This window comes from Takifugu rubripes, chromosome 18, assembly GCF_901000725.2.
Source record: "Takifugu rubripes chromosome 18, fTakRub1.2, whole genome shotgun sequence".
NCBI lineage: Eukaryota > Metazoa > Chordata > Actinopteri > Tetraodontiformes > Tetraodontidae > Takifugu > Takifugu rubripes.
This window is the reverse complement of record NC_042302.1, coordinates 361,091-386,978: the sequence shown is the minus strand read 5'-3', so window position 1 is coordinate 386,978 and position 25,888 is coordinate 361,091. Positions and strand designations below refer to the sequence as shown.

Here is a 25,888-nt window from a genome sequence, read left to right as displayed (position 1 = left end):
CGGGAAAAGTTTTCAAAATTCGGAGCAACACTAAAGTTGCCATGAAACAAAAAATCGGACAACACGCCAGTGTAAAATATGAGAGGTAGCATCACGTTCTATTTGAGTCCATTTAGGATAATTTGGGAAAGTAAACAGTTTTGACTAAATGGAATATGTTACAATAGCAGCGGCGTCCAAGGATAACTGCATAAAGCCGTTTGATGATTTATTCAAAATTGGCTTATAACCATTTATAACCTATCGTTGCCAGAGGCCTGCGCCTCATCTTCACTCCTCAGCAGACTTCAAGAAAAGCCTGAAATCTGGACAAATACCAATTCTAAACTATGACGCTGGCAAGGAAACGCGTGAAAATTAGCTTCGTATTTAGCGAGATATTTGTGATTGACGGCGCTGACACTGCCCGACGGATCAGACTGACGGGAGCGGGTGTCCGGACCAAGATGGCGGCCTCGCGTCTCTACAGCGGTCGTGAGCAGCGGCGGCTGCTGTCACTCATGTGGCGACTACGGTCTGCAGGGGTGCTCCAGGGAGTAAGCCTCCAGACCTGGGAGTTAGATTCACCTCGGGAGGGAGTTTCACCCTGGAGCCTCAGGCTCACCGCCTGTCTCACGGAAATAACGTAACGCCTTTTCCCGTCGCCCATTTTTGACGTCATACGCGGAAGTGTAAACATGGAGGACGCGACAGAATCTTCCACGAATTCACTTTTGAAAGACGGTAATATTAGAATGGTTGTACATTTCTAGTCATTTTATCAAACAGCCCAAGTTAGTGAGCCAATATCTGCTGTTAATGTGACGGTTTTAGTATCCGCATTGTGTCTCAAAAGATTCGAAAAGCAAACCATTATTTTATTCCCTGAGGTTTTCCATCGGTTCTCCCACTAACTGCTGCAATATTTAGGCGTCACAGCACCCATCTATGTAGTCGAATGGTGATCACGTTGGTTTCGTTATTTCTGAGCAGTCCTGCCCTCTGAAGAAGCTCACAAGTCCTGTAAGATCTCTGGCTTTTGCTTTCTCAGACTGCTACAGGGATTTTGTCCCGGACAACTTTGACGTGAAGACATACACGGCCCAGGCCATCCACCATGCTGTCATTGCTGAGCAGCTGGCCAAGCTGGCTCAGGGCATCAGCCAGCTGGACAAGGAGTTGCACAGCCAGGTAGGATCCTCAGCTCCATGCAGACGCACACGGAACCCTCCTGGCACGGCCTCATGATGAGGAGGATGAGGATGGGCTACACCAGGCTACAGTACAACATAAACACATTTCCATTCATGGTGTCTTTACAATTCAAGGAAACAATGTAAATCATGAACGGGGTTTGTGGCAGCTGTGTAAATGTGCCAAAGATTTAATGAATTATTCGTATAAAACATTGTTAAACTTTATTTGATGTGAATGATTATTCCAGGTTGTGGCCAGGCACGATGATCTGCTCTCTCAGGCCACTGGGATAGAGTCTCTGGAAGGTAACGGAGACCTTTTTGTTCACGCTGACACCTAAACGGACTCTGAGAGGGATTAGTAGCCTTCTTCATGACTGCTGGCAATATTTTCCACACATGAAGCTCACATGATAGAATTGAAGCTCAAAGAGAGAGGACAGATGAGCTAAGGTGTTTTCTGTTTCCGAACATCCCGTTATTTTATGGAATAGACACTAGATTTTTTTATGATCTGCCCATGTTGACATTAACCTCTACTGGTCAAGTTCTTCTTTTGCTCACTGTCCCTCTTTTTTCTTAAATCTTGTTTAATTTTCAATACTTTTTGCTAAAGTGAGCTTTTATGTGCTTGCAATCTTTAAAAAAAGAGATATTTTTGGTGTAAAACTAAAAGATGTAAAAGATTGCAACAATTTGAGCAGAATGCTGGATTTCTGTCCGTTTAAATGATTGAATGACAGAGAGGGAGTTTTGAAATATTAAAATCTTAGATGAATTATCAGAATAGTAAGTGGAACAGTCATTGCTGCAGGGGCTGCATCTCAACACAAGAGGGCGCCAGATCGGGCCTAATTTCTGTTGTTTTCAGGGGTGCTTCAGATGATGCAGACCCGGATCAGCGCTCTGCAGGCAGCAGTGGACAGGTAACACCACCACTTCATGCTTGGTTACCCTCCATACTCACTCAGTCCCTCACCCTTCTTCTGGGCCACAAATGGCAGCGTTGAAATAGAAGCAGTGAAAATAGCTGAGCTCAGCAACTAACAGAGTAACTATTACTCCCCACTGTAGCGTGACAGCAGATATACAGTGATCTTTAGTTTGCCTCCACATGAAGGGTGATGACTGTTCGTCCACTGACTGTGATTTAGGGTGATGACTGTTCGTCCACTGACTGTGATTTCTGTCTTTCAGGATAAGGAGTAAGATTGTTGAGCCATATAACAAGATAGTAGCCAGGATTACCCAGCTGGACAGACTGCAGGTAACTTTGACTGCTTCCTAACGTCCATGAAAATATCCATGAAATGCGTATCTGTCTGGACAGGAGCTGGGAAAAGCTCTGCATGCCTCCAAGGTGTGTGTGTGTGTGTGTGTGTGAGATAGAGATTAAAAGTCAGTCATTGCCCTCAAACGTAAAGAATCCAGACTTTAATCACCCCTCAGCCACCACACACACTCGTCGAGGATCAGGCACATTGACTGTTAGCCTAACAGATATGGAGTTGTCGGCGCTGCTTGCGTCACCATGGCGCGTCGGCCCAGTGCCAGTTTAAAGCTGGTCAGCTGTGCTGGGTCTGGCCTGTGCTCCCTCTTCTGCAGGTGTATCCGTGGCAGCGAAGCTCGCTCATCCTTCCTCGTTTTCCTCCAGCTTTGGCCTGAATATTAAGCAGTCCAGCTAGCTCCATGGTTACCATATGTGTTGGCATAGCAGCAGTCAAGCAACTTTTTCCGATGCTCGGTGGTCACCTGACCGTCGCTGTTTGTGTGTTGCGTAGGTGGCCTGTGACCTGCTGCGCCGGATCATTCGGATCTTGTACCTGAGCAAGAGGCTGCAGGGGCAGCTGCAAGGGGGCAGCAGGGAAATCACCAAGGCTGCCCAGAGCCTCAACGAGCTCGGTAAGAACACCTTCACCTTCATGGGTCCTCAGTTCCCAAAGGCTGCTGTGTTGTCCCCCGGTCATGGGCTGTGATCTCCTTTACCTTGGATTACAAGGGATCATTTCAAGAATTGAAAACCAATAACAGAACAGAAATCAAGCCACAAACACAAAGGGTGGACATGCAGCTGTCACTGAATTTTCACTGAAACAGCACGGTCGCACCGATGTGGGACAAATGGACTTCTGTCCACTACGGATGACATCACTGGTTGGTTCTCTTAATTACAAGAAGAATGGAATCTTGGTAGCATGGGAAATAATTTAACTGTCATGACCAGGATGCAGTTATAGCCTCACTGTGATGGTTGTCATGGTGATGGTGCCAGTGAACCCAGACTTCCACTGAGCGGAGAGAGGGAATGAGTGAGAGGAGAGAGGAAAAGAGTGCTGGAAAAGAGGGGGGTGTGATGATCCCATCCCTGAGGAACTGGACCTTCATCCCAGCTGACCTCTCCTCTGTACTGAAGGACCTGGTGGTGTCACCACTCTGACGTGTCACTGCTACTGCTGCTACAACTGCTGCTGCTACGCTGCTACTGCTGCTGCTCCAGCACTCCTCTCGAGTGTCAGCAGAACCCACCAGCACTCCAGGAGATGTCTAGACACTCTTGCTGGCTCTTTATTCCCAATGGTGTCAGCACAACATTTGTCACATGTTAGCAGTGAGCACCACAGGTGGACCCTTGGTTACAGCGAGACTCCACAACGACCCACAAGCGGAAGCACATGTTTACACCTGCTTTCTGCAGCGGAGGAACCTCCAGGTGAGCCTGAGCTCGCACCCTCCTTCCCTCATCACTGCTCACCCCCAGGCAGCAGGTGGTGTCTCAGCTCCCTGATAAACTCCACAGATCCTCAGCCAGCCCCACAAAATGGCCTCCTCTCTCATTAGCTCACTGGACAAGAAAGAGGAAGTGATTTCAGATGCAGCCTTGTATCCTTTCCTTGGCTGTTTCTTTCCTCTGCTGCCTGCATTTGTCCCTTATGTTTTTGTCTGCTGATGAAAAATCTGGCTGGTCTTCACCAGGAACATAGCAACAGTTACCAAGTGTACAATATTTGAGACGTTTCCCGGTCACTCTGCATCCTGCAGGCATTTCTTCCGAGCTTCTGTGTCCTCAAAGGTGACCTTCTTTGTCCTCCTGGGGTCGATCCAGGAGTTATGAATCACCACGTTGTTGGGCTTGGCCTCTGCTTCTAGCCCTGACACCACCCTCTTCTTCATTTTGCTTTTCAACACTCTCTGAAACTTCTGCCTGGTGAAAGCGTAGAGAAGGGGGTGGAAGATGGTGGTGCCGTAGGCCATCATCAGGAAGCCCAAGCGAAGGCGAAGGGTGAAGTCACTGGTCCCGGTGCTGAGGATAACGCTGTTGAGCACTGTGATTGGAGTCCAGCACAGCAGAAAGGTGGAAATGATGAGCAGAGACATCCTGAAGACTCGTTTCTGCCTCTCTCGCTTCTCTCGGTGGCGTCTCACGGCCCTCCTCAGGGCGATGATGACAGACACCGATGCTCTCATACCCAGGGGTGCGCTCGCGCCTGGCCTGGCCCCTGTGCTGCTCTGGGAGACGTCCATGGACTCTGCTGGTGCTGCGGCGCTCAAAGAGATGGCACTTTTACTCTTTGGCCTCTTTTTGGGCAGGTTGTGCTGAAAGTGGCTCCCGATGCGTATGTTGAGAGCCTGGAGGATCTTGTAGTAGGTAATCAGCATGACCACGGCCGTGAAGAAGAATATAGGAATCTGTGCCAGAAGGTGGTAGTACAGACCTAGCTCTGCGTAGTACTGGTTTCTGTCAATCACTGTCAGGACTGCAGTCTGGTTCCCAGCGTCTGAACCCCACCTGATGAAGAAACCCACCTCCAGGAAGGGAAGGAGGAAACTGAAAAAGGACAGAGCCCAAATGGATCCCAGAATCCCCACGGCTCGGCCCATTGTCAGGACACGGTTGGCCGGACGGACAGAGATGTCGTAGCGGTCCAGGGTAATGGCCAGCACGTTGGCGGCGGTGGCTACGCTGGCAAAGGAGACACAAGCCTCATGGAAGCAGCAGAGCTGAGCCTTCTCCACCTCCAGAGGCAGTAAGAGCACCACGGCCGTGAGTGGAATGCAGCAAACACACACCTGCAAACAGGACAGCAGAATTGGCACAAACCCGAGTTAACCCACTTCTAAATACTATCTCCAGCTGCCACTGTGTTGGTAGGACTCACCAACACATCCACGACATGCAGGTTCATGGTGATGATGTTGGAGACGGAGCTGATGAGGTTCTGTTTGATGCAGTAGAGGATGAGAACGGTCAGGTTTGAGCCCAGTCCCAGGACCATCTCTAAAACCAGGAAGCATATCAGAGAGACCTGCAGCAGGAGAAAGACGTGCAGCTGTAAATCCCACCCTGTTACCAAACTGGGACACTCTTCATGTATATTTTACATACGCGCACCAATCTGAGCACCTCTGAAAACAGACATGTTCACCCCTGACCCCTGAACCCTGACCCCAGCAGAACTGGACCAGTGAAGGCCGTGTGGGACAAACCAGTGCCATCTGTGGAGACACCGCCCCAACACACAGGAGCTGGCCCAGCTGACCCAGCATCCTGGTGTAGATGGGGTCCGGTGGAGTTTCTGCCTGAACAGGTCAGGGCTGGTGGGCAGGTGGTCATAATGCTCTCCCTGTTGGCTGTTTATTACATCTTTAGAGGCCAGACAGCTACGCAGGATGATCTGTAGCAGTCGTAGCATTAAGATTGAAGCTGATGAAGGTTGACCCATGAAAACACACCTGGAAGCTGAGCGGGTAGATGTCTTCAGAGGAGCTCCTCTCATGGGTGTAGGGTTCGGTCGTGTCGAGGACTGTCCTGTTGCTCATGGTACCTGTAGGGACCAGCGCTCTGGCTAGCAGTGCTATCCTGACCAGCACAGCAGTTGGTGTCACACAGTAGCAAAAGACAAGTCCTGCTAAATGACACTAAATGTCCTCAGTTATTATGACAGTCAATGGTTGGGTCTTTAATTAAAGGCCGGCGCATTCAAATCTTCGAAGTGATACGACACTTTTACAGCTAATGAAAGCTGCTCCATTTCGGATGGTTTGTGAGGACATGCTAATACACCCTTGGTGCTTTTGTCTTATCAAATTGTAATTGTATCATTTGGGATGAAAATTCTTTATCTGCGCTGATGTATGGAGCAGCAAATGCAATTATCTTTACCTGTAAATGAAGCAGCTACTATTGATAATGTTGGTAGGAGCGACAAGACTGTCGGTTCTGTTGTCGCCAGCAGGGGTGGCTGTTCCAGAGCTTAATCAAATAGCCAGGAGTCCAACTTTCTGCCTCAGCTTTTCTGGCCCACTCAAATGTGACATAAAGTCAGAGGAAGTGAATATTTAGAAGGAGATCTTGTGTGGGGGAGGCCTGCACTCACCAGCACGGTCCTACAGACAGCTGCAGTCTCAGGGGCCTCAGGAACCAGAGCCTCCGTCAGAGCTGGAGCTGACCACAGAAGCTAATCCAGTGGATAATTCCGAACATATCCAGGCTCTCGGAACATCAGCCTTGGGTGCGCACCAGTAATCTCTTTGTCTAAGAGGGAGCAGCAGATCCCCGCCCCTCTTTAGGGGACATGTGGTCAGAAGCATCGGTGCAGTGAGTGCAGATCAATGCTTTCTTTCATGAAGAGCTCTGATTCCTCTTTGTTGTGTCTGAAGCGCTGCCTCCAGCCTCGTGCCCTCTGAACACCCTCCCCATTACACGACTGCTCTCTCCACTCCGCCCCACTCTGCAGGTTAACATCCACGTCGCATCCCAGCACGGTCCCACCCCAGAGGTGAAGACGCAGAGCTGAACGGATGTTGGGGAAGCTGTTCTGCCCACACTTCTTCACCACCTTCTTCTGCTCTGGGTCCACTCTACAGAAAGAACAGGGGGTTTGGTTGCGACTGAGAACTTGGGGTGTGAGTGACGGTGTGCTCCTGGTTTGGACTGCTGGTTGTGGATGTGCTGTGTGTGGTCGTTGCTGCCTCAGCGTTTGCCTTTGATGGTTCTCATTATGATCATGTGCTGATCTGAAACCTCAGTTATGCTTCTTTGGACACTGTCTCGCTGTCTCTCCCTGGTCACATTTGTTTGAGCTGGATGTCTCATAGCACCAGAACCTGTGCGAACCTTTGAGCTTCTCGATTGGCTCTTTTGTTTGGATTTAACAAGTTTAGGCTGAAGCCTGTAAAGCTGAATGGCGAGGGAGGAGCGCGGCTACAGATATCAGTCCGCTGTGTGTAGCGTTGTGAGCGTAGAGCTCCTCTACCGCCTTCATCGGAGCTCCTGAACGCACATCTCGTCACACGTCTCCTCGTTCTTCACTAAAAGGAGCGCTGCTGGAGGCTCGCAGTTCAGCTCCATGTCACCTAGAGTAGAGCCTAATAAAGCCCTCTGTCAAGCCCCCGCACGCGCTGTCAGAAAACAAGGACACACTTACCTCGGTGGCGGCTGTCTCTGTCCCCGGGTGCAGTTGCAGTAGGTCCACAGGTGATCCCTGTTCACATCTCCATCAGTGGCAGCCTCCCCTCTCCATACTGTCGCTCTATCGCTCTGTCTTCCTCCAGCAGCCCTTCCTACTCATCATCGCCCCCTCCCCCCTCTTTCTTCCCTCATCTTCCCTTCTCCTCTCTCCTGCTTTGCACCTCCGGTTTCTTCACGACACAAACTAGTCTGAGCTCTTTGTTCCTGTGGACATGGACGAGCTCCAAGACAAATGTGTGTGTGGTTGGTTGGTTGGTTGGTTGGTTGGTTGGTTGTCCCTGGCTTTTGAAACATGCATTATTTTAACTCGACAATGTCTTTCAGTGTCTTTTATAGTTTGGTGTCCACATTTTTAATGGTTTTATGTTGGTATGTGAGTGGACCAGGTGCTGCTGGTCACACTAATACAGCTATTCTATTCAAATCGACTTGACTCTGCTCTGCTCTGCTCTGCTCTGCTCTGCTCTGCTCTGCTCTGCTCTGCTCTACTCTACTCATTTCCCTTCATATATGCAGCCAGAGGAAGCTCCGTCTTCCTGTCACTGCTTTGGGGGCTGCATTTGGCTCAGCAGAACACACTGTGGAATGTTTTTGTTCATCAGCGTTGGACTGTCAGCAGACCTGTACTTATTGGCATGGCAACAGCAGCCTTACTGGCCAGAGTAAATGTCAACTGGTGGATCAAAATGAACAGACCTGTTGGTTTGCTGTGTGTCTGCTGACAGAGCAGCGGGACATGCTGTCCCCAAGACAGACCAGACAATGAGACCCCCGTCCCAGGGTGGAGGCAGGCAGGCAGGAACGCTGCCTTCACACCTGGAATTCCTTAAAGAACGGCAGCAGAAAACAGTCATTAATGTTTGATGATGCTAAAGATTTCAGCCTGGCTGTCTGCTGCCAAGTATAAATGCTTCTGGCTGTTTTCGCTTCGCCAGCGTTGCTATTTCAGGGGTTGAGTGAGTGAGTGAGGGAGTGAGTGAGGGAGGGAGCGAGCTCAGTATTGTGACTGAGCCACTGGGAACACAGCAACACGCTGACTGGGGCTGTTGTTTCTTCTATAAGAAAACAGGCAACTGGAGGCGCAAACTCCAAACCTGGTCCACCTTCTCAGACAGAGGAGAACGTTAAAATGCCCGGTGGAAAACAGGCAGCCCATGTTTAGGCTGTGTGTCTGAGCCTAAATGCTGCGTTGGACTGAACCTGCCAATGAAACGCTGGTCTGGGCCACACAGGTGGAACACACACGGGCTCTGCTTCTCTACACATGTATCTTCACGTCACTGGTTGCCATTTGGCCAGGATACTTACTGACTTCGGTCCAGGGTTCCAGTCTTCCACACACCCGTCAGGCTGTATTGTGGATAAATGTGGGCTCTTGGATCCTGTCTAAACGTTGCTGTTGAGAGTGTTTACTTTTGTTCCTCAGGGCTCCTGAAGGAACGGTGAGGAGAGTCAGGAATGTAGAGTGGCAGGTGGGAGCTTTAGTTTGCTGGATTCAGACAGCCCTGCGCTGCATCAGCTTTAACATCAGTTGAAGGAATGAGCGATATGTGGAGACGTGGATGCTACAGTAATCAGCTAAACTATGAACAATAGCCACTAATAATCTTGCGTGATCAGATTACCTCCAGAAGAGAGCGGTGAGTGTCCAGTGTCACACCAGGACATATGCTGCTCTCCTCCTGCACCATGGGTTGTCCCGTTTGTGACACTGAGAAGCACATTCACTATAAAGATGAAGACGTCCTCGTCATGGCTTCTCATTCGGGACTCTTCACCATCCAGGCTGCCCTGGGAGCCCTACATAAGATGCAGGGCCTGTGTAGTTGCTGGCATATCTGAGCCCCCCTGAGGGTCTCTGTGGGAGCCCCATGACCCTCAGACAAAGGCTGAGCAGCTCAACTTGCTGCCCTGTCATTCATTCCAGCTGTGGATGAAGGAGTGCTGCTGTTCCCTTCATATTGGAGCAGAGGGGAATAATCCAAGACCTTTGGATTTTCTGCCACAGCCACCCAGAAACCCTGCCACCTTTTATAAATAGCAGCCATGTGAGAATGAGCCGCAGGCTTCGTTTACGCCCCCAACAAGTGACTTGTGTTCACACAGTTACCTATTGTGATCCTTCCTGTGTCAATGAATCCTTCATAGTTCACCTTCTGTGCTGTTCATTCCTGTAGCTTAACCACCCTACAGGATTGTAATTACCTGTTGTAGCTCACAGAGTTCCACACGCTCAACAGGAATAGCCAGACCAAGCGTATTCACAGATACTGTCTGAACTCCCCTGGCCTGCAGGGGGAACTACAGGAGGGTTGAGCCTGAACCCCTCTCTCAAGTGAAATGTTTACCCTGAAAGTTTGGACCTTCTGATGGACTTCTGAAGGATGGGTGCTGGGGCCACTGCTCTTTGCCATGTGCAAGACCTCGCTGGGCCCATCCACCAGCTCAGACGGCTCGTCATACGGCTGCTATGCAGATGACACCCTGCTGTACCCGTCCTTTCCCCTGGGTCAACCCTCAAGCTCATACAAGATCTCAAACTGTCTCTCAGCTATACCTGCATGGATGCAGGACCACCACTTCCACCTTAACCTTTGTAAACCTGAGCTCCTGGTTCTCCCAGCTAGAAAATCCATTCATCACACCATCACGTCAGCACTGGCACCTCGTCTCTTGCTCCTACCAAGGCTGGTGAAATCTTGGAGTCACGATTGATGAGAATCTTGACTTTTTCCTGATCATGTAGCCTCGGTCTCCTGGTCGTGCTGCTTTGTCATATTCAATAGCATAATAATCAGGCTGTTCCTAACCTAACATGGCCCCCCTAGCTGCTGGACCAGGTATTTATGATCTATCAGGGGCAGAGATGCCTGGTGAGGCTGCTCCAGATGGTCCAGAATGTGGTGGTGCATCTGCTCCTCAACCAACCTAAGCAGGCCCACATCACCCCACAGCTGATGGAGCTCCAGTAGCTATCTGGAGCTGCCCACATTAGGTTCACGTGAAGGATTCTAGAAATCAAGCAGCACGTTTGAAAACACAATCATGAGATGGATCTTTTCTCACCCGGTAACATGTAGATCATCTTCTGTCTTCTGTGTTTTCACAGGAAAATAGAACGTTTGTGCCACCTTTAAACAACCCTGAAAAACAGCATTTAAGAAGGTGCATTTTATGGCAAAAGGTGGCTTTCAAGTTGTAGACAGTATTTGTCCCGTGAGGTGGCTGAACTGATGCACTCGCATAGAATAAAGTATATTCGTCTTGGTCATACTTGTCCAAAAGTTTCTAGGTCCAAAAAGGAAACATTTACATCTTTGGGAAGCCAAATATGACTCTAATGCACTTCCTGCTCTGTGTATTTGGACCCTTCCAGACTATCTGTCCCAAGGTGTGGATCTGAGCGGCATCCAGGTGATTGAAAATGATTTGCTGCTGATCAGCAGAGCCAGACTGGAGGTGGAGAACCAAGCCAAGAGGCTCCTGGAGCAGGGCATGGAGATCCAGGTACATCCTGACAGCCCTGAAGTTGCGTCTGCCTTATATAGTAACACAACCATGCTCCAAAACATAACATAACACTCACATTAAATAAACACTTCTATTAGTTCATGTTTACACTGTTTTAGAAGAGTTTTAATGCATTTGGAAATCTTTAAGGGCCCAGCATTGAATACCCATGACCTTTGATTCCCATAGCATTTAAAACATCAGTCTGTGTCAGATTTAGTATAACCACTGTTCGGACTCAACATGTCGGGTCAGTTGTGAGCGAACATCACAAATCAAATCAAATCAATCTTTATTTATATAGCGACTTATACAATCAAAATTGTTTCAAGGCGCTTTCCAGAATCCCAGGGCCTGACCCCAGACAAGCAACAGTGGCAAGGAAAAACTCCCCTTTAACAGGGAGAAACCTTGAGCAGGACCAGGCTCATGTAGGGGGACCCTCCTGCTGATGGCCGGCTGGGTAAAGAGAGAGGAGAAGGGGGAGGACAGGTAGAAGATAGGATAGGTAGGAGAGGAGAGGAGAGGAGAGGAGAGGAGAGGAGAGGAGAGGAGAGGAGAGGGGTAGAAGTAGAGTGAAGGGGAGGTAGAGGAGAGGAGGAGGAGGGGAAAGAGGAGAGGAAAAGGAGAAGGAGGGGGAGAGGAGAGGAGAGGAGAGGAGAGGAGAGGAGAGGAGAGGAGAGGAGAGGAGAGGAGAGGAGAGGAGAGGAGAGGAGAGGAGAGGAGAGGAGAGGAGAGGAGAGGAGAGGAGAGGGAGAGGAGAGGGAGAGGCAGAGGCACAGAGCACAGAAACACACACAAAAAATATGATATACAATCACTTCAGCGGGGCCGGAGGTCATTATGCAGCTCCGAGGGCGGCGATACCAGTAAATACATAGATGGGGGGGGGGGTGGAAACTACACAAGAACTAGTCTGCTTGATGAGGAGAGGAGAGGAAACCATGACCCAGTGGAGTGACAGAGGCCTGTCAGGTGATCATGTTTCCGGACCCCGGCAGCCTTGGCCTATAACAGCATAACTAAGATGTGACCTAACGATTAGACAACCCCCTAAGTATGATAATTTGTCTGTCTATGATAGTAACTGGAACTACTGAATTAGTAATAATAAGCTCACAGACCATGAGGGATAGACTGTCAAGTCTGTTATCAGCACCAGGCTTCAAGAGCAGCATTCATGTGTTCATGATACCATCGAGAGTGAAAGGTACAAGTGCTAAGGGCTTAGGGTTTGGAGCTGCAGACTGCATGGTGTCTCTAGGGTTAGGGTGAGGAAGGGCCTCACCACGTGTGTGAGTGTGTGTGTGTCAGGTATGCAATCCACTTCTGCTAATCTATCAATGCTTTAGATAAATCAAAGGTCACATTTGATTAGAAATTTCAAGGGTGTTGCTTGTGTGTGTTGAGGTTGGGGAAGGGGGGTGTCTCTGATGTCATTCATGGTCAGAGGCCAAGGTGTGAGACGTTTAAGGTGTGAGATTTTCCAGGTGTGTGGTATTTAAGGTGTGAAGTGTTTCAGTTGTGGGACATTTAAGGTGTGAGGTGTTTATGGTGTGGGACATTAAAGGTGTGAGGTGTTTATGGTGTGGTACATTAAAGGTGTAAGACATTTAGGGTGTAAGACATTTAAGGTGTGAGGTGTTTATGGTGTGGGACATTAAAGGTGTAAGACATTTAAGGTGTGAGGTGTTTCAGGTGAGAGACGTTTAAGATGTGGGACATCAAAGGTGTGAGACGTTTAAGGTGTGAGGTGTTTATGGTGTGGGACGTTTAAGGTGTGAGGTGTTTAGGGTGTGGATTGTTTAAGGTGTGAGGTGTTTATGGTGTGAGCCATTTCAGGCGTGAAATGTTGAAGGTGTGAGTGGTTTAAGGTGTGAGGCTTTTAAGGTGTGGAGTGTTTAAGGTGTTAGACATTACAAGTGTGAGACGTTTAAGATGTGAGGTGTTTATGGTGTGGGAAATTTTAGGTGTGAGACATTTCAGGTTTGAGTTGTTTAAGGTGTGAGACATTTCAGGTGTGAGGCATTTAAGGTGTGGAGTGTTTGAGGTGTGCAATATTTAAGGTGTGAGGTGTTCATGGTGTGTAACATTTAAGGTGTGAGATATTTAAGATGTGAGACCTTTAAAGTGTGAAACATCTAAAGTGAGAGGTGTTTCAGGTGTGAGACATTTATGGCGTGGGACATTTAAGGCGTGAGACTTTTAAGGTGTGAAACATCTAAAGTGAGAGGCGTTTATGGTGTGAGACTTTTAAGGTGTGAAACATCTAAAGTGAGAGGCGTTTATGGTGTGAGGCGTTTATGGTGTGAGACATTTCAGGTGAGAGACTTTTAAGATGTGAGACCTTTATGGTGTGGGACGTTTAGGTGTGAGGTGTTTATGGTGTGGGGCATTTAAGGTGTTTCGGAGAGATGGACTGTTCACATGTGATCCTGAGTAATGCTTCACATCCTCTGTCTGTGCTGGTGTCTCTGAGAACATGGAGTCTCTGAAGACGGAGACAGCAGAACCAAAAAATGTAAATCATCATTTTCTGTCTTCATATTCAAATGAGCCTGACTGATTAGAAGAGTGACATTTAAAAGTGACACTTTCAATCCCTAAAGCACTCTTTTGATGTCAGCCTCCTGCGACAGTCCCTTGCTGCAGCCTGATCCTGGACACCAGGAAGCCTTGTCCTGTTGTCTCCCCCAGCATGTGTAGTGGCCTGGCGTCTCCCATGACGTCCAGAAGACTTGATGACACTGGAGGGCAGCGTTATCAAGGACCTCTGGTTGTCCTCTCCAGCCTGACTGAACCAGCTTCAATAAACACACACACACCAGCTTTCATAGGGTTTTCACATGACTGTAATTTTAGCTCTTGCCTTTAATCCCTTTCTTGCTTTGATCCTGCAGGTTTCCCACTTGCTGCATCTGTTGATGGTGTTCCTGCTTGTCTCCCTGTCACAGAATCCCAACCAGGTGGGCACAGCCCTGCAGGTCTTCTACAACCTGGGTATCCTGAGAGAAACCATCAACGGTGTGGTGGGGGGTTACAGGAGCACCATCCAGGACAGCATCAGCAAAGCTCTGGACATCAAAGGACTGACACAACCGGCCAACCCCAAAGGTAGCAGGCTAACGGCCCCCATGGTCCGGAGATGATGAAGAGGGAGGGGGTCTCAGTGGTGCTGTTAGAGCTCACACAGCTGTTCCTGGTGCTGCTCTAAAACACACACGTCCATGAGGTCTGCTGTGCTTTGATGATGCTCTTTTATTCAGGAGCTCCAGGCAGAGCAATGCTGCCCACGCCAGGCAACACGGCAGCCTTCCGAGCTGCCCTCTGGACCAACCTGGAGAAACTGATGGACCAGATCTGTGCTGCCTGTCGACAGGTCAGACGTTTGAGCCGCAGGTGGAAGCCAGATGTTGCCAGAAAGACTCATTGGTGTGTGTTTTCAGGTGCAACATCTGCAGAAGATCCTGATGAAGAAGAGAGATCCTGTCACTCACGTCTGCTTCATTGACGACATCTTCAAGGTAGGCAGACAGTGCTGCTCTGCTGAAGGGGACATAGCTCAGCAGGCCAGGCTAGTTCACTGTCGGAGACTTTGGAGGTGAGCAAAAACCCACCTGAGCCTGGAGGAGGAGGATCCTGATCTGATGCCTGGAGATCAGAGCTCGGTAGATGTGATCAGAACCCCACACTCAGCTTGTGAGGACTTGGAGCTCCAGCAAACAGGAGCACCAGCAGCTGAGTCCATCTCTGGGCTTCTGCTTCAGTCCATATCTGCTCAGTTAGGATCCCCCACACTTGCAGTCGTTGGGGGCTTTGATCCGTCCTGCTGTAGTAACCGTATGCATGTTTCTGAAGGTGGAGCTAATGTGAGCACACCTGTCCAGACTGTTGTCAGCCTCTGCCTACCTCCACACCAGCTGGAGCAGGAGCTTGTTACTATGGAAACCATCCCTTTGGTTTGTGCAGAGCTGCTGGTGTGAGGCCTCCTCAGTGTCACGGCTCACTCCAGCGTGGCAACATTTGCATGTCTAATTTAGTGGGTCTCCAATCCAACTTGAATCGTGGCTTAATTAATGAGGAGAGGGGATGTTTCTCTCCTGCTGCAGGATGGGCAGGCTGACATCCTCTACACCTTCTGGAACGATGTGACCAGGACTCTGGGTGAGGAGTTCCACACAGCCACCGAAGGTGCGTGGGGGCCTTGTGCGTGCTCTAGTGCAAACACATGCTCACTACAACACAAGGTGCGCTGGGCTTTGTGCTCAAGGCTCCTCTAACTCCGGCCTCTTGTCTCCATGTAGCTTCGTCCTTTCTCAAACAGGCTTTTGAAGGAGAGTATCCCAAATTGTTACGCCTGTACAATGAGCTGTGGCGCCGCCTGCAGCAGTACAGCACCAGCCTACAGGGGGCGCTGCCGGCCACCGCGATCGACTCAGCGATCGACATCAGCGGCGCCGAACTGGACAGTCAGGACCTGTTCACACACGGCAAACAGGACTACAAGTGAGCCAGCAGCCTGACCAAAGTTAGAATGAGCCCTCCTCCAGAATGTAGAGGGATGGACGGGGGAAGACATGAGGACAGAGACAAGGAGACAGATCTTGTTTGTGTTTGACTGTAGCTCTGGTAACGGACATAAACTTGGACGTGGTAGAGTTCTGCTGTCCTGGATGAGAGCTGGTGAAAGAGAACTTACCCGTGTGCGTGTGTGTGTGTGTGTAGTCCAGAGAAGAGCCTGAAGGACTCTCTGCTGCCCTACCAGGCTGCCTACCTGTCCAAGTCCCTGTCTCGATTGTTTGATCCCATCAACCTGGTGTTCCCTCTGGGGGGCCACAACCCCCCCTCTAGTGATGAGCTGGACGCTATCATCAAGACCATCAGCAGGTTAGTGGACTGGAGACACACACACACACAAAAACACACATAAAAACAGATACTCACACATGCACACACACACAAGAACACACTCACAAAAATACACACACAGTTACACAAAAAAAACAAGCAGAAACACACACACACTCTCTGGTACAGTCAGAAAATAAAAGCCAACATGAGTTGACTCCATGCATCAACTTTGTTTGTGTGTTGTTATTTGTTTATGTTGTTGCAGTGAGCTGAACGTTGCCTCAGTGGACCCTAACCTGACTCTGGCTGTGGCCAAGAACACGGCCAAGACCGTCCAGCTCTTCTGTGTCAAGTCTGAGCAGCTGGTTAGTGCCGGGCCACATGTTTGAATGGTGTCAGAGTGCATCGAGGTTCTGAAGGTTCTTTCTGCTCCGTCTGCAGCTGTGCACTCAGGGGGATGCCAGTCAAGTCATCGGGCCGCTGACCGAGGCTCAGAGGAGGAATGTGGCTGTGGTGAACTCCCTCTACCGGCTGCAGCAGGCCGTCACCAAGGTAAGGCTGCTGCTGCTCTATGAGCGCTTCTCAGAGGATTCTAACAGCTTGGTCTTCTCTGCAGATCATTTCAGGGTTGGGCACGTGTCCAGCAGCCACTGCAGATGTTCTCTCATCGTCTCTGGAGGTACCTCTGATGTTACATATTAACAAACATGAGTGTCGTGGAGGTTATTGGTGCGATGCTGCTTTAGGTCAGTCTCTGTGTGTCGGTCCTCGTGGCTGCTGATGCCTGTGTTGGCTGTTTCAGGCTCTTCAAGCTCTCATGGACTCCTCCGTCCACCCTCTCCTGCAGTCAGTGAGCGACTCCATCGAGGCCATCATCATCACGCTGCATCAAGAAGACTTTTCAGGGTGAGCGTTTCAGGGTGGGCTGTAGCCAGCCCAGCTGTTTTGCCTCCCAGACTGGTCGTCTATTGGTCAGTAAAGGTCACAGGGGGGCCGGTAAACAGGCTTCAGGGCTCATCTGAACCACCCGAAGGTCCGACCATGAGCAGCTTCCCTCACTGTAACCTGACGCTTCCTGTCCTGCCTGTCGTCGATCTTCATTAATGAAGCAACAGTGACGTGCTGGCTGGGTAGTTATGGAAACGCGTGTGTGTTGCAGGCCTGTTTGCAGCCCTGATAAACCAGATGTGCCGTGTTCCCTGTACATGAAGGAGCTGCAGGGCTTCATCTCCAGAGTGATGTCTGATTACTTCCGTCACTTCCAGTGCATGGACTTCATCTTTGACAGCACAGAAAGGATCGCGCAGAGGGCGGTGGAGCTGTTTGTGCGCCACAGCAGCATCCTGCGGCCACTGGGAGAGGGCGGCAAGATGAGGCTGGCCGCTGACTTTGCTCAGGTGTGTGCAGCTTCGCTCCACCTTCTGGCTCTGCTCCTTCAGGCGGGGGTGTTTATTTCTCTATGTGTGGCAGATGGAGCTGGCCGTGGCCCCCATGTGCAGGAGAGTGTCCGACCTGGGCAGACCGTACAGAATGCTGCGCTCCTTCAGGTACCGGGTGCAGGAAGCGGGCCATCCTCCCTCGACAGAGGGGGTTGCTGGGAGATGAGGTGATCATGTGTCCTTTGTGCTGCAGACCTCTCCTGTTCCAGACCAGTGAGCTGATTGTCAACAATGCAGCCGTTGGAGAAGTGATCCCCTACAGCACCTTACTGCACTTCCTGTTCACCAGGGCTCCGCCAGAGCTGCGCTCGCCCCACCAGGTATGCCCCTCCAGTGACAGTCAGCCAGACTAACAAAGGTCAGGTGCAAATGGTTCCACAGGTGGTCTGGGGGGGCTTATGGGGCTAAAGTAGTTGTATCTCCACAAGGGGCACTGTCACCCAGGTTAGGGAGGTGCTGCTGTGAGGGTTTTCACGTTTGGGGGTCAAAGACAGCAACGTCCTGCCTGTATAGTTCGAACTTGGACGGCCACCGCTGCTGTCGCCAGCCGAGGTGACGTGCACCTCCGGGCACCCTGGGTAGCTAGTGAGCTTTGAACTGGAACATTCTTGGGCGACCAGGGATGGCGAGAGGAGCAGGAGTACTGAGAAAGCATCTTGTGACCCCCCCCTGATGTGCTGTTGTCCCACAGAGAGCAGAGTGGTCCATCGCCCGCTACTCTCAGTGGCTGGACGACCATCCATCCGAGAGGGACAGACTCTCTCTGCTCAGGTAACCTCTTCTGGGCCACTTACAATGAGGACGTCGATGTTTTCTCTTTTTTCCTGTAGCCCGAGTTCTTGTGGTCCACATGTCTTTACCTGTGTCCATGTCCAGAGCTGAACGTTACGTTTGTCCTCCTAGGGGTGCTCTGGAGGCGTACGTGCAGTCTGTGAGAGCCCGCCAGGGAAAGGAATTTGCTCCCATCTATCCCATCATGCTGCAGCTCTTACAGCGGGCTAGCACCGGGACACAGGAAGTTCGATCCTGAAGACCAGCCTGGCGCAGAAAGCATATGAGAATTCTGGTGATGGGAGGGGGCTGGAGGGGGATTTTGGTGGCAGGGGTGGATGTTCCTAGATACGTCCATGTTGATGTGGGGAAACTCGGTAATCCTTCTGGTTGGTCTCTGCCAGCACGATACACGTCTGAGACAAGATCTTGTCACGTCTCTTCGGTCAGCATTAAAATAGATGTTTCCACATCAGAGCCAGCTCATGGAAGCCGAACCAGTCTTCTCCATCATGAAGATGGGAACATCTCTCAGGAGACATCAGACGTTTTCTCATAGTATTGAAACGTGCTTGAATATGAGTCACAGGAGTTGAGACTTTGGGAGCAGAGGAGCAATGAGATGCTAAGGAGGAAGGTGCCTTCGTTACATCCTGGACAAGAGGTCCTGGATGATCTCTGCGTCCTTCTCTATATTACAGGAACATACAGTTCAAAGCAAGACTAAAGATTTAGAACTGAGGTCTCTTGGAAATGAGCAGCTCTTCAGATCTTTGACCTCAGCCTCAGGGGTGATTGCCGGGGTCATCATGGCTGACAGTGGTAGAGCACACACATGTGTGTTCTTCAGGTTTTGGATGAGAAAACAGTCATGTGGCTCATTATTTCTACTGTACAAAGATCAATAAAAACAACATTACAGATGAGTGAAGCTGTTAATGACATCATCATGAAGCGCCGAGGAGGGGGGGACGGGAACAGGGAGGAGTGGGGAAAGGAGAGGAGGGGATGAGAAAAGGGAGGGAGTGGGGAGGAGGGGGAAGGAGAGACAGCCATGACCAGCAGCCTGGTGATCAGGTGATCATATTTCTGGACCCTGGCAGCCTCAGCCTCTAGCAGCATAACTAAGATATTAACCCAATACCGGTAATTAGACGACCCTCTAAATATGATAATTCTGTCTAGGATAATAACTGGAACTACAGGATTACTGAATTTCAACTTTTTCAAAGAGGTAGGTTTGAGGTCTAATTGTGTGGACAAATAAATAAAAGGAAATCGTTCATCTCAGTGGAGGAACTGGCTGCTGCAGAAACAGGGATGATGATTGCAGAGGAAGTCTCCGGTCTCAGGTAAGGAATGAATGTCAAGTGGAGTACTGACTAATCAACTAAAGCCCATCGAGAGGTGGAACACTCACTCACTTTCTACCGCTTCTTCCTCCACTGAGGGTCGCGGGGGGACTGGAGCCTATCCCAGCACAATGGGCGGAGGCAGGGTACACCCTGGACTGGACGCCAGTCAATCGCAGGGCTAACACGTATAGACACACAACCATTCTCTATCACACTCACAGGCAATTTAGAGTTTCCAATTAGCCTAATCCCCAATCATGCATGTCTTTGGACTGTGGGAGGAAGCAGGAGTACCCGGAGAGAACCCACGCAGGCACAGGGAGAACATGCAAACTCCACACAGAAAGTCCCCAGCCTCAGTCCCAACCGGGGATCGAACCCAGGGCCTTCTTGCTGTGAGGCCACAGTGCTAACCACCACACCACCGTGCGAGAGGTGGAACAGCCCGTCATAATTTCATATCTGCTACTGGTTCATTTTCCACATGTCTAAGTTGATCCTGCAGCTGTTCATGAAAAGCTGCCTCCAGAGAGTGAGGAGTGTGTCACCCTACAGACAGTATTACCTCAGAAGGAGACACCTATAGTCAAGAGTGGGTCAGCGTATAGACTACATAACCTGGGAGGGAAAAACCTGTACAGACTCAGGAGTGTATCATTGTAAAGACAGCACCAGCTGAATTCCCAAACCTAGCAGCTGAGCTGAGGAACTATAGACTACACCAGCCCTCCTCCGCTTCCCGGGGCAAAACGAGTTGTGGAAGCTCAGGCTCCTCTCAAGGTGCTGGGTTCCAGAATCCATGCAGTACTCAGAGGTGAGCCTGACTATCTCAAGCCGGTACCTCTCAACCTCCTGCATAACCTCAGGCTTCTGTGGCAGAGACCCGACCCCAAGCCTGACTCCAGAGTTGGGCCCTGGTACCACCAATCCCAGGTTGTTTCATTTGTCATCATTTGCCATAGTGGGTACATGCACCACACTTAGCTCGGCAGGATCTGCCATGAAAGATCCTAATGGGAGCACTCCCCCGGATAACTTGGCTCTCGGGATGATTTGGGCTCACAAACCCCTCCACCACAGACAGGTACTGGGTCAAGGAGGGGCATCACTATATTTCTGTAGTTTAATTGTTTGCTTGGGTGTAGTCGTGACCCCTAAATGAACAATTACTCCTCCAAGGATGTTCTGCCATACAGTATGTTAGGAGTCCTTCTCCCTGGGTGCGCGGACTTGTTCTCTTTGGGAACACTTAAAATTTGCTGTCTATCTATTTTTAATGGATAAATTCCTACTTTGTAACAATTAGAAATAAAACTTTGGAGAGAAAAAAAGCTTCTTTCCCAGCCAAAACGTTTCAGCAGAAAACAAAGAAATCTAGAAATCCTGCTCAGTCATCTCAATGGTGCTAATTATCTGCTGAAATACCAGTGGCAGCACATTTTCTGGCGCTTTGACTTGATTTTTTGGAAACTAATGTGGCCAGCAGCTGATCTATGACAGCCTGAGATGTTCCCCTCATCTGTGTGGGTGGATGTGCTCTAACTCTCTCTCGGATATGGGGAGACATTTTGAGTGACAAGAGACTCAAAAATGTTTCATGCCTCTTTGTTTGGCCACTCTGTAACAACATCAAAGACACTGAGGTTTGGCAACATAAAATAGATTCGAGTGGACATCAAAGACAAGTGCATATCAAAGCCACATCAATTAGTCTAATATGATACCGGCTGTGCTGCTCCCATATTTGGTTTAAAGTATCGCTGTTACGCAGCGTAACTGACTCAACCGGGTGGCCCAAAGACTCTCGGATACAGAAGAAAGACAATGCAAGGAGCCAGGCTAAGCATAAGACCTCTGAGCAGGAGAGGTCAACTAAAAGAGAAGGTATGATTGAAACTGACATAAGAACTGACATAAGATCAGATCTTTGTTGTGGGATTTAAAATCATATTAGGTTTACATATGAAACCCTCAGTTACTCAGCGTTACTGACTCAACCTGGTGGTCTAAAGACTCTCAAACACTGGACGCGAAACTGAAGCAAAACAAACAAGCAAAGGAGAAAAAGACACTGAAGAAAGACAATGCGAGAAGGCAAGCTAAGCAGACCCCTACCATGACCAGGAGAGGCCAACTAAAAGAGAAGGTACGATTGAAACTGACAAGATAGTTCTGGTTCTTCTTTAGAAGTTGACCATTTCTGTCCTTAACTCTCCTTTTCACCTTTCAATCACGTGTTGTGCCAGTTTTACCATGATGGGATTGTTTCTTTTAGGCTCTTGACACTGAGAAATTAGAAAGACTGGGGGATCCCCCAATGGATCAGTTTGATGCCTCTTCACGCAAATGGTTCCCTGATAAAAACAGAGACTGTTGCAGGATCGTTGCTGACAGGGATCCATCCACTGATAAAAGGCAACTTCTTTCATACAACAAGAAGAAGTTAGAAGAGAAAGTGTTGAAGGAGGCCAGATCAAAGAGTAAGACCTAGCATCAAAGAGATGGTAGTCAAGTTGGAGACTGTCACGATGACCTAAATATCAAACAAGTTTAACCTCTCTTCTTTCTGTCCTTCCTATACGGTCACAACTGTTGTAGGAAATCAGAAGTCTGCAGGAACAAAGATGCACATAAAGGACTCGATCAGGATCGCCATTACCATTTTACTATTAGCATGTTCTCTGTTTCTTCTCCCTCTATTCCCCTGGAGTGATGGCCAGACAAACCAGCGCCAACCGACAGGGATCTACCGCTGATGACAACGGGGTGCTAATGATACCTCCAATAAAATATGCAAACTATTTTGCTCTAATGCAATAGTATAAGTGATTCCAGGTCCAGAGTATTAAAGGTAACAATCCGTTTATGTCACATGGGTATTTCACTTGCATAGGTATGCTGACGTAAGCCTGAGTACAGGGAGGGACCCCAGCACCAGTGGCTGTCCTGAAACCTATGGCCTGCCAATGTAAACACGTGTAAATCCTCAGACTGCTCCTGCCTTTGAATCGAAATGATGAGCACTCTTTCATGGTTACTTTAAGTTTTCCCTCACCCAGGTTCCCGTAACATCAAGCTGGATGCATTGTCTCACCAGTTTTCTCCAGATTCCTCCAGCTAGGAGCCTCGTTCCATCCTGGCTCCTTCCTGCACTGTGGGAACTGCTTCCTGGCAGAAGGTCATGGAGGCTCAGCGAACTACTCCGGCTACTGGTGGCGGTCCTCTGTCCCCCAGGAGAACAATAGCGTCCCCAGTTGGGGCACAATCAAGTACTCCAGTTGGATCGATGGCAGAGGACAGTGTTGTAACGTGACGCTGAAGAGGCGTGTGTTGTACATCACCTCATACCATCACCTCAAAAGAAGCCACTGCAATCTTCAAGAATGTTTGCTACACACAGCTGGTCCACATGTAACATTCCTAACAGGTTGCATTTCTTGCACACGGTAGAGGACGAATGTGCTGATCAATGTAAGGGATCCTGTGGTAAATACATATGGCATGAAAATAGCAGATTTGACTTTTCTGAAACTGAATCATCAGTGACGTGATTCTACTGGCCAATCAGCATTATGAGATCAGCTAGTAACATAATGGTACCTAACTGCTTGGAACTCCAGCCGTGGGACTAAAGAAGTACCTACTCAACCCTGCTACCCCAGTGGGAAAGCTTCAAGTCAAGCTGCATTGAGTGGTCATTACCACGTGTCCGGGGTGCTGCCGATCAGAAAGCTGGGCGTGGCGGCTGCTGGAGTCCTGATAAGCTCAACAGATTTTTTTCAATTATTTCAGCAATATCACTCTGGAGGTTGTGCTGAATATCAAATGAAATCAATCTTTATTTATATAATCAGAATCAGAAGCAGATTTATTGCCATTGTTCATGTAATACACAGTATTACACAAACTAGGAATTTGTCATGGTGTGACGCTGCGACATTCAACATAAAGAAGACCACACTAGAATAAGATAAATAAAATAAAATAAGACATATATACAGTATATACATAAATAGTAAGTGGTAAGAGGTAAGTGGTAAGAAATAGTGCAGGTCAATGCAGGAGTAATGTATTGTTCATGGGTCCGACTGGCTGCTGTACGTGGTGCTTAAGTGATGAGTCACTTGGTGTTCAGCAGCCTGATGGCAGAGGGGAAGAAGCTGTTCGTGTAGCGGGAGGTTTTGGTCCGAATGGACCGTAGTCTCCTGCCTGAGGGGAGGGGGGGAAACAGTCCGTGACCAGGGTGGGAAGGGTCGGCCGTGATCCGACCTGCACCCCTCCGGGTCCTGGAGATATACAGGTCCTGGATGGATGGAAGCCTGCAGCCGATCACTTTCTCGGCAGCGCGCACGACGCGCTGCAGCCTCAGTCTGTCCCTGACAGTGGCGCCAGCATACCCCACGGTGATGGAGGAGGCGAGGACGGACTCGATGATGGCCGTATAAAACATCCAACATCCTGGGAGGCAGTTTGAGCTTCCTCAGCTTCCGTAAGAAGAACATCCTTTGCTGGGCCTTCTTGATGAGGGAGCTGATGGTTGGCTCCCACTTAATATAGCTTCTTTTACAATAAAAATTGTTTCAAGGCACTTTCCAGAATCCCAGGGCCTGACCCCAGACAAATCAAATCAAATCAATCTTTATTTATATAGCGTCTTATACAATCAAAATTGTTTCAAGGCGCTTTCCAGAATCCCAGGGCCTGACCCCAGACAAGCAACAGTGGCAAGGAAAAACTCCCCTTTAACAGGAAGAAACCTTGAGCAGGACCAGGCTCATGTAGGGGGACCCTCCTGCTGATGGCCGGCTGGGTAAAGAGAGAGGAGAGGAGGGAGGACAGGTAGAGGATAGGATAGGTAGGAGAGGAGAGGGGTAGAGGAGAGGAGAGGTAGAGTGAAGGGGAGGTAGAGGAGAGGAGAAGGAGGAGGAGGGGAAAGAGGAGAGGAAAGAAGAGGAGAGGAGAGGAGAGGAGAGGAGAGGAGAGGAGAGGAGAGGAGAGGAGAGGAGAGGCACAGAGCACAGAAACACACACAAAAAATATGCACAATCACTTCAACGGGGCCGGCGGTCATTATGCAGCTCCGATGGCAGTGATACCTGCAAATAGATAGAGGGGGGGGGGGAAGCAGAAAAACTACACAAGAATCAGCATAACTAGTCTGCTTGATGAGGAGAGGAAAGGAGAGGAAACCATGACCCAGTGGAGTGACAGAGGCCTGTCAGGTGATCATGTTTCCGGACCCCGGCAGCCTTGGCCTATAACAGCATAGCTAGAATGTGACCTAATGATTAGACGACCCCCTAAGTATGATAATTTGTCTGTCTATGATAGTAACTGGAACTACTGAATTAGTAACAGTAAGCTTTTTCAAAGAGGTAGGTTTTGAGTCTGATCTTAAAAGTAGCGATGGAGTCAGCCTCCCGTACCTGGACAGGGAGCTGGTTCCAAAGCAGGGGGGCCTGGTAGCTAAATGCTCGGCCCCCCATTCTACTCCTAGAAACTCTGGGAACCACAAGTAGACCAGCATTCTGAGAGCGGAGCGGTCTATTGGGCTGATAGGGTATCACTAGCTCCTCCAGGTAGGATGGAGCTAGGCCTCTGAGGACCTTGTAGGTCAGAAGAAGGGTTTTAAAAGTTATTCTAAATTTAACGGGCAGCCAATGAAGCGACGCCATTACAGGACTTATGTGATCTCTTTTGTCAATACCTGTCAGAACTCTGGCTGCAGCATTTTGGATCAACTGGAGGCTTCTTAAAGAGTTGTTTGGACACCCTGATAATAAGGAGTTACAGTAGTCCAGCCTGGAAGTAACAAATGCATGGACTAACTTTTCAGCATCAGGCTGCATCAGTAGCTTCCTGATCTTTGAGATGTTCCTCAAGTGAAAAAAGGCACTTCTAGAGACTAATTTAATGTGTGAGTTGAAGGAGAGATTTTGATCAAAAGTTACTCCTAGATTCCTCACAGAGAGACTAGATGTTAACGAGATACCATCTAGAGTGATCATGTGATCTAATCTATCCCTGAGAGGTTCAGGACCAAACACCATGACCTCAGTTTTTCCTGGGTTAAGGAGGAAGAAATTTGAAGACATCCAGGACTTTATGTCTTTAAGACAGGTCTGGAGCTTCACTAACTTCTCTGTCTCCTCGGGTTTCATGGATAAATAGAGCTGAGTGTCATCAGCATAACAATGAAAATTTATCCCATGCTGCCGAATAATGTTCCCTAAGGGAAGCATGTACAAGGTGAAGAGGATTGGTCCGAGTACGGAACCTTGAGGAACTCCATGGCTAACCCTACTGTATGAGGAGGGA

At 49.3% G+C, this 25,888-nt stretch overlaps 2 protein-coding genes across 2 annotated transcripts; one reads left to right on the top strand and one right to left on the bottom strand.

Annotated features, from left to right (window-relative positions):
• The first annotated feature begins 425 nt into the window (after positions 1-425).
• Positions 426-19,141, top strand: cog5 (component of oligomeric golgi complex 5). Its single transcript, XM_011613127.2, has 22 exons — positions 426-723; positions 1,031-1,170; positions 1,424-1,481; positions 2,047-2,101; positions 2,373-2,442; positions 2,957-3,077; positions 11,021-11,151; positions 14,109-14,268; positions 14,421-14,533; positions 14,601-14,678; positions 15,264-15,345; positions 15,459-15,660; positions 15,880-16,041; positions 16,271-16,370; positions 16,447-16,557; positions 16,622-16,684; positions 16,808-16,911; positions 17,165-17,402; positions 17,476-17,552; positions 17,638-17,764; positions 18,136-18,215; positions 18,348-19,141. The coding sequence occupies exons 1-22, from the start codon at positions 678-680 to the stop codon at positions 18,472-18,474; spliced, it is 2,445 nt and encodes an 814-aa protein (XP_011611429.2). The 5' UTR covers positions 426-677; the 3' UTR covers positions 18,475-19,141.
• On the bottom strand, positions 4,168-6,443 carry LOC115246559 (G-protein coupled receptor 22-like). The gene is made up of 4 exons (XM_029825406.1): positions 6,337-6,443; positions 5,907-6,033; positions 5,333-5,479; positions 4,168-5,243 (listed from the first exon to the last, which is right to left on the bottom strand). Exons 2-4 carry the CDS (start codon positions 5,991-5,993, stop codon positions 4,197-4,199), a joined length of 1,281 nt encoding a protein of 426 aa, XP_029681266.1. The 5' UTR covers positions 5,994-6,033; positions 6,337-6,443; the 3' UTR covers positions 4,168-4,196.
• Positions 19,142-25,888: the final 6,747 nt, after the last annotated feature.

Bases quoted from the DNA above. Each gene is read 5' to 3' on its own strand.
- LOC115246559 (XM_029825406.1), bottom strand. From the start codon at position 5,993: ATGAGCAACAGGACAGTCCTCGACACGACCGAACCCTACACCCATGAG. The intron at 5,480-5,906 runs GTGTGTTTTCAT...CTCCTGCTGCAG, and splicing joins TCTACCCGCTCAGCTTCCAG to GTCTCTCTGATATGCTTCCT. The intron at 5,244-5,332 runs GTGAGTCCTACC...TCCTGTTTGCAG, and splicing joins TGCATGTCGTGGATGTGTTG to GTGTGTGTTTGCTGCATTCC.
- cog5 (XM_011613127.2), top strand. From the start codon at position 678: ATGGAGGACGCGACAGAATCTTCCACGAATTCACTTTTGAAAGACG. The intron at 724-1,030 runs GTAATATTAGAA...TTGCTTTCTCAG, and splicing joins GAATTCACTTTTGAAAGACG to ACTGCTACAGGGATTTTGTC. The intron at 1,482-2,046 runs GTAACGGAGACC...TGTTGTTTTCAG, and splicing joins TGGGATAGAGTCTCTGGAAG to GGGTGCTTCAGATGATGCAG.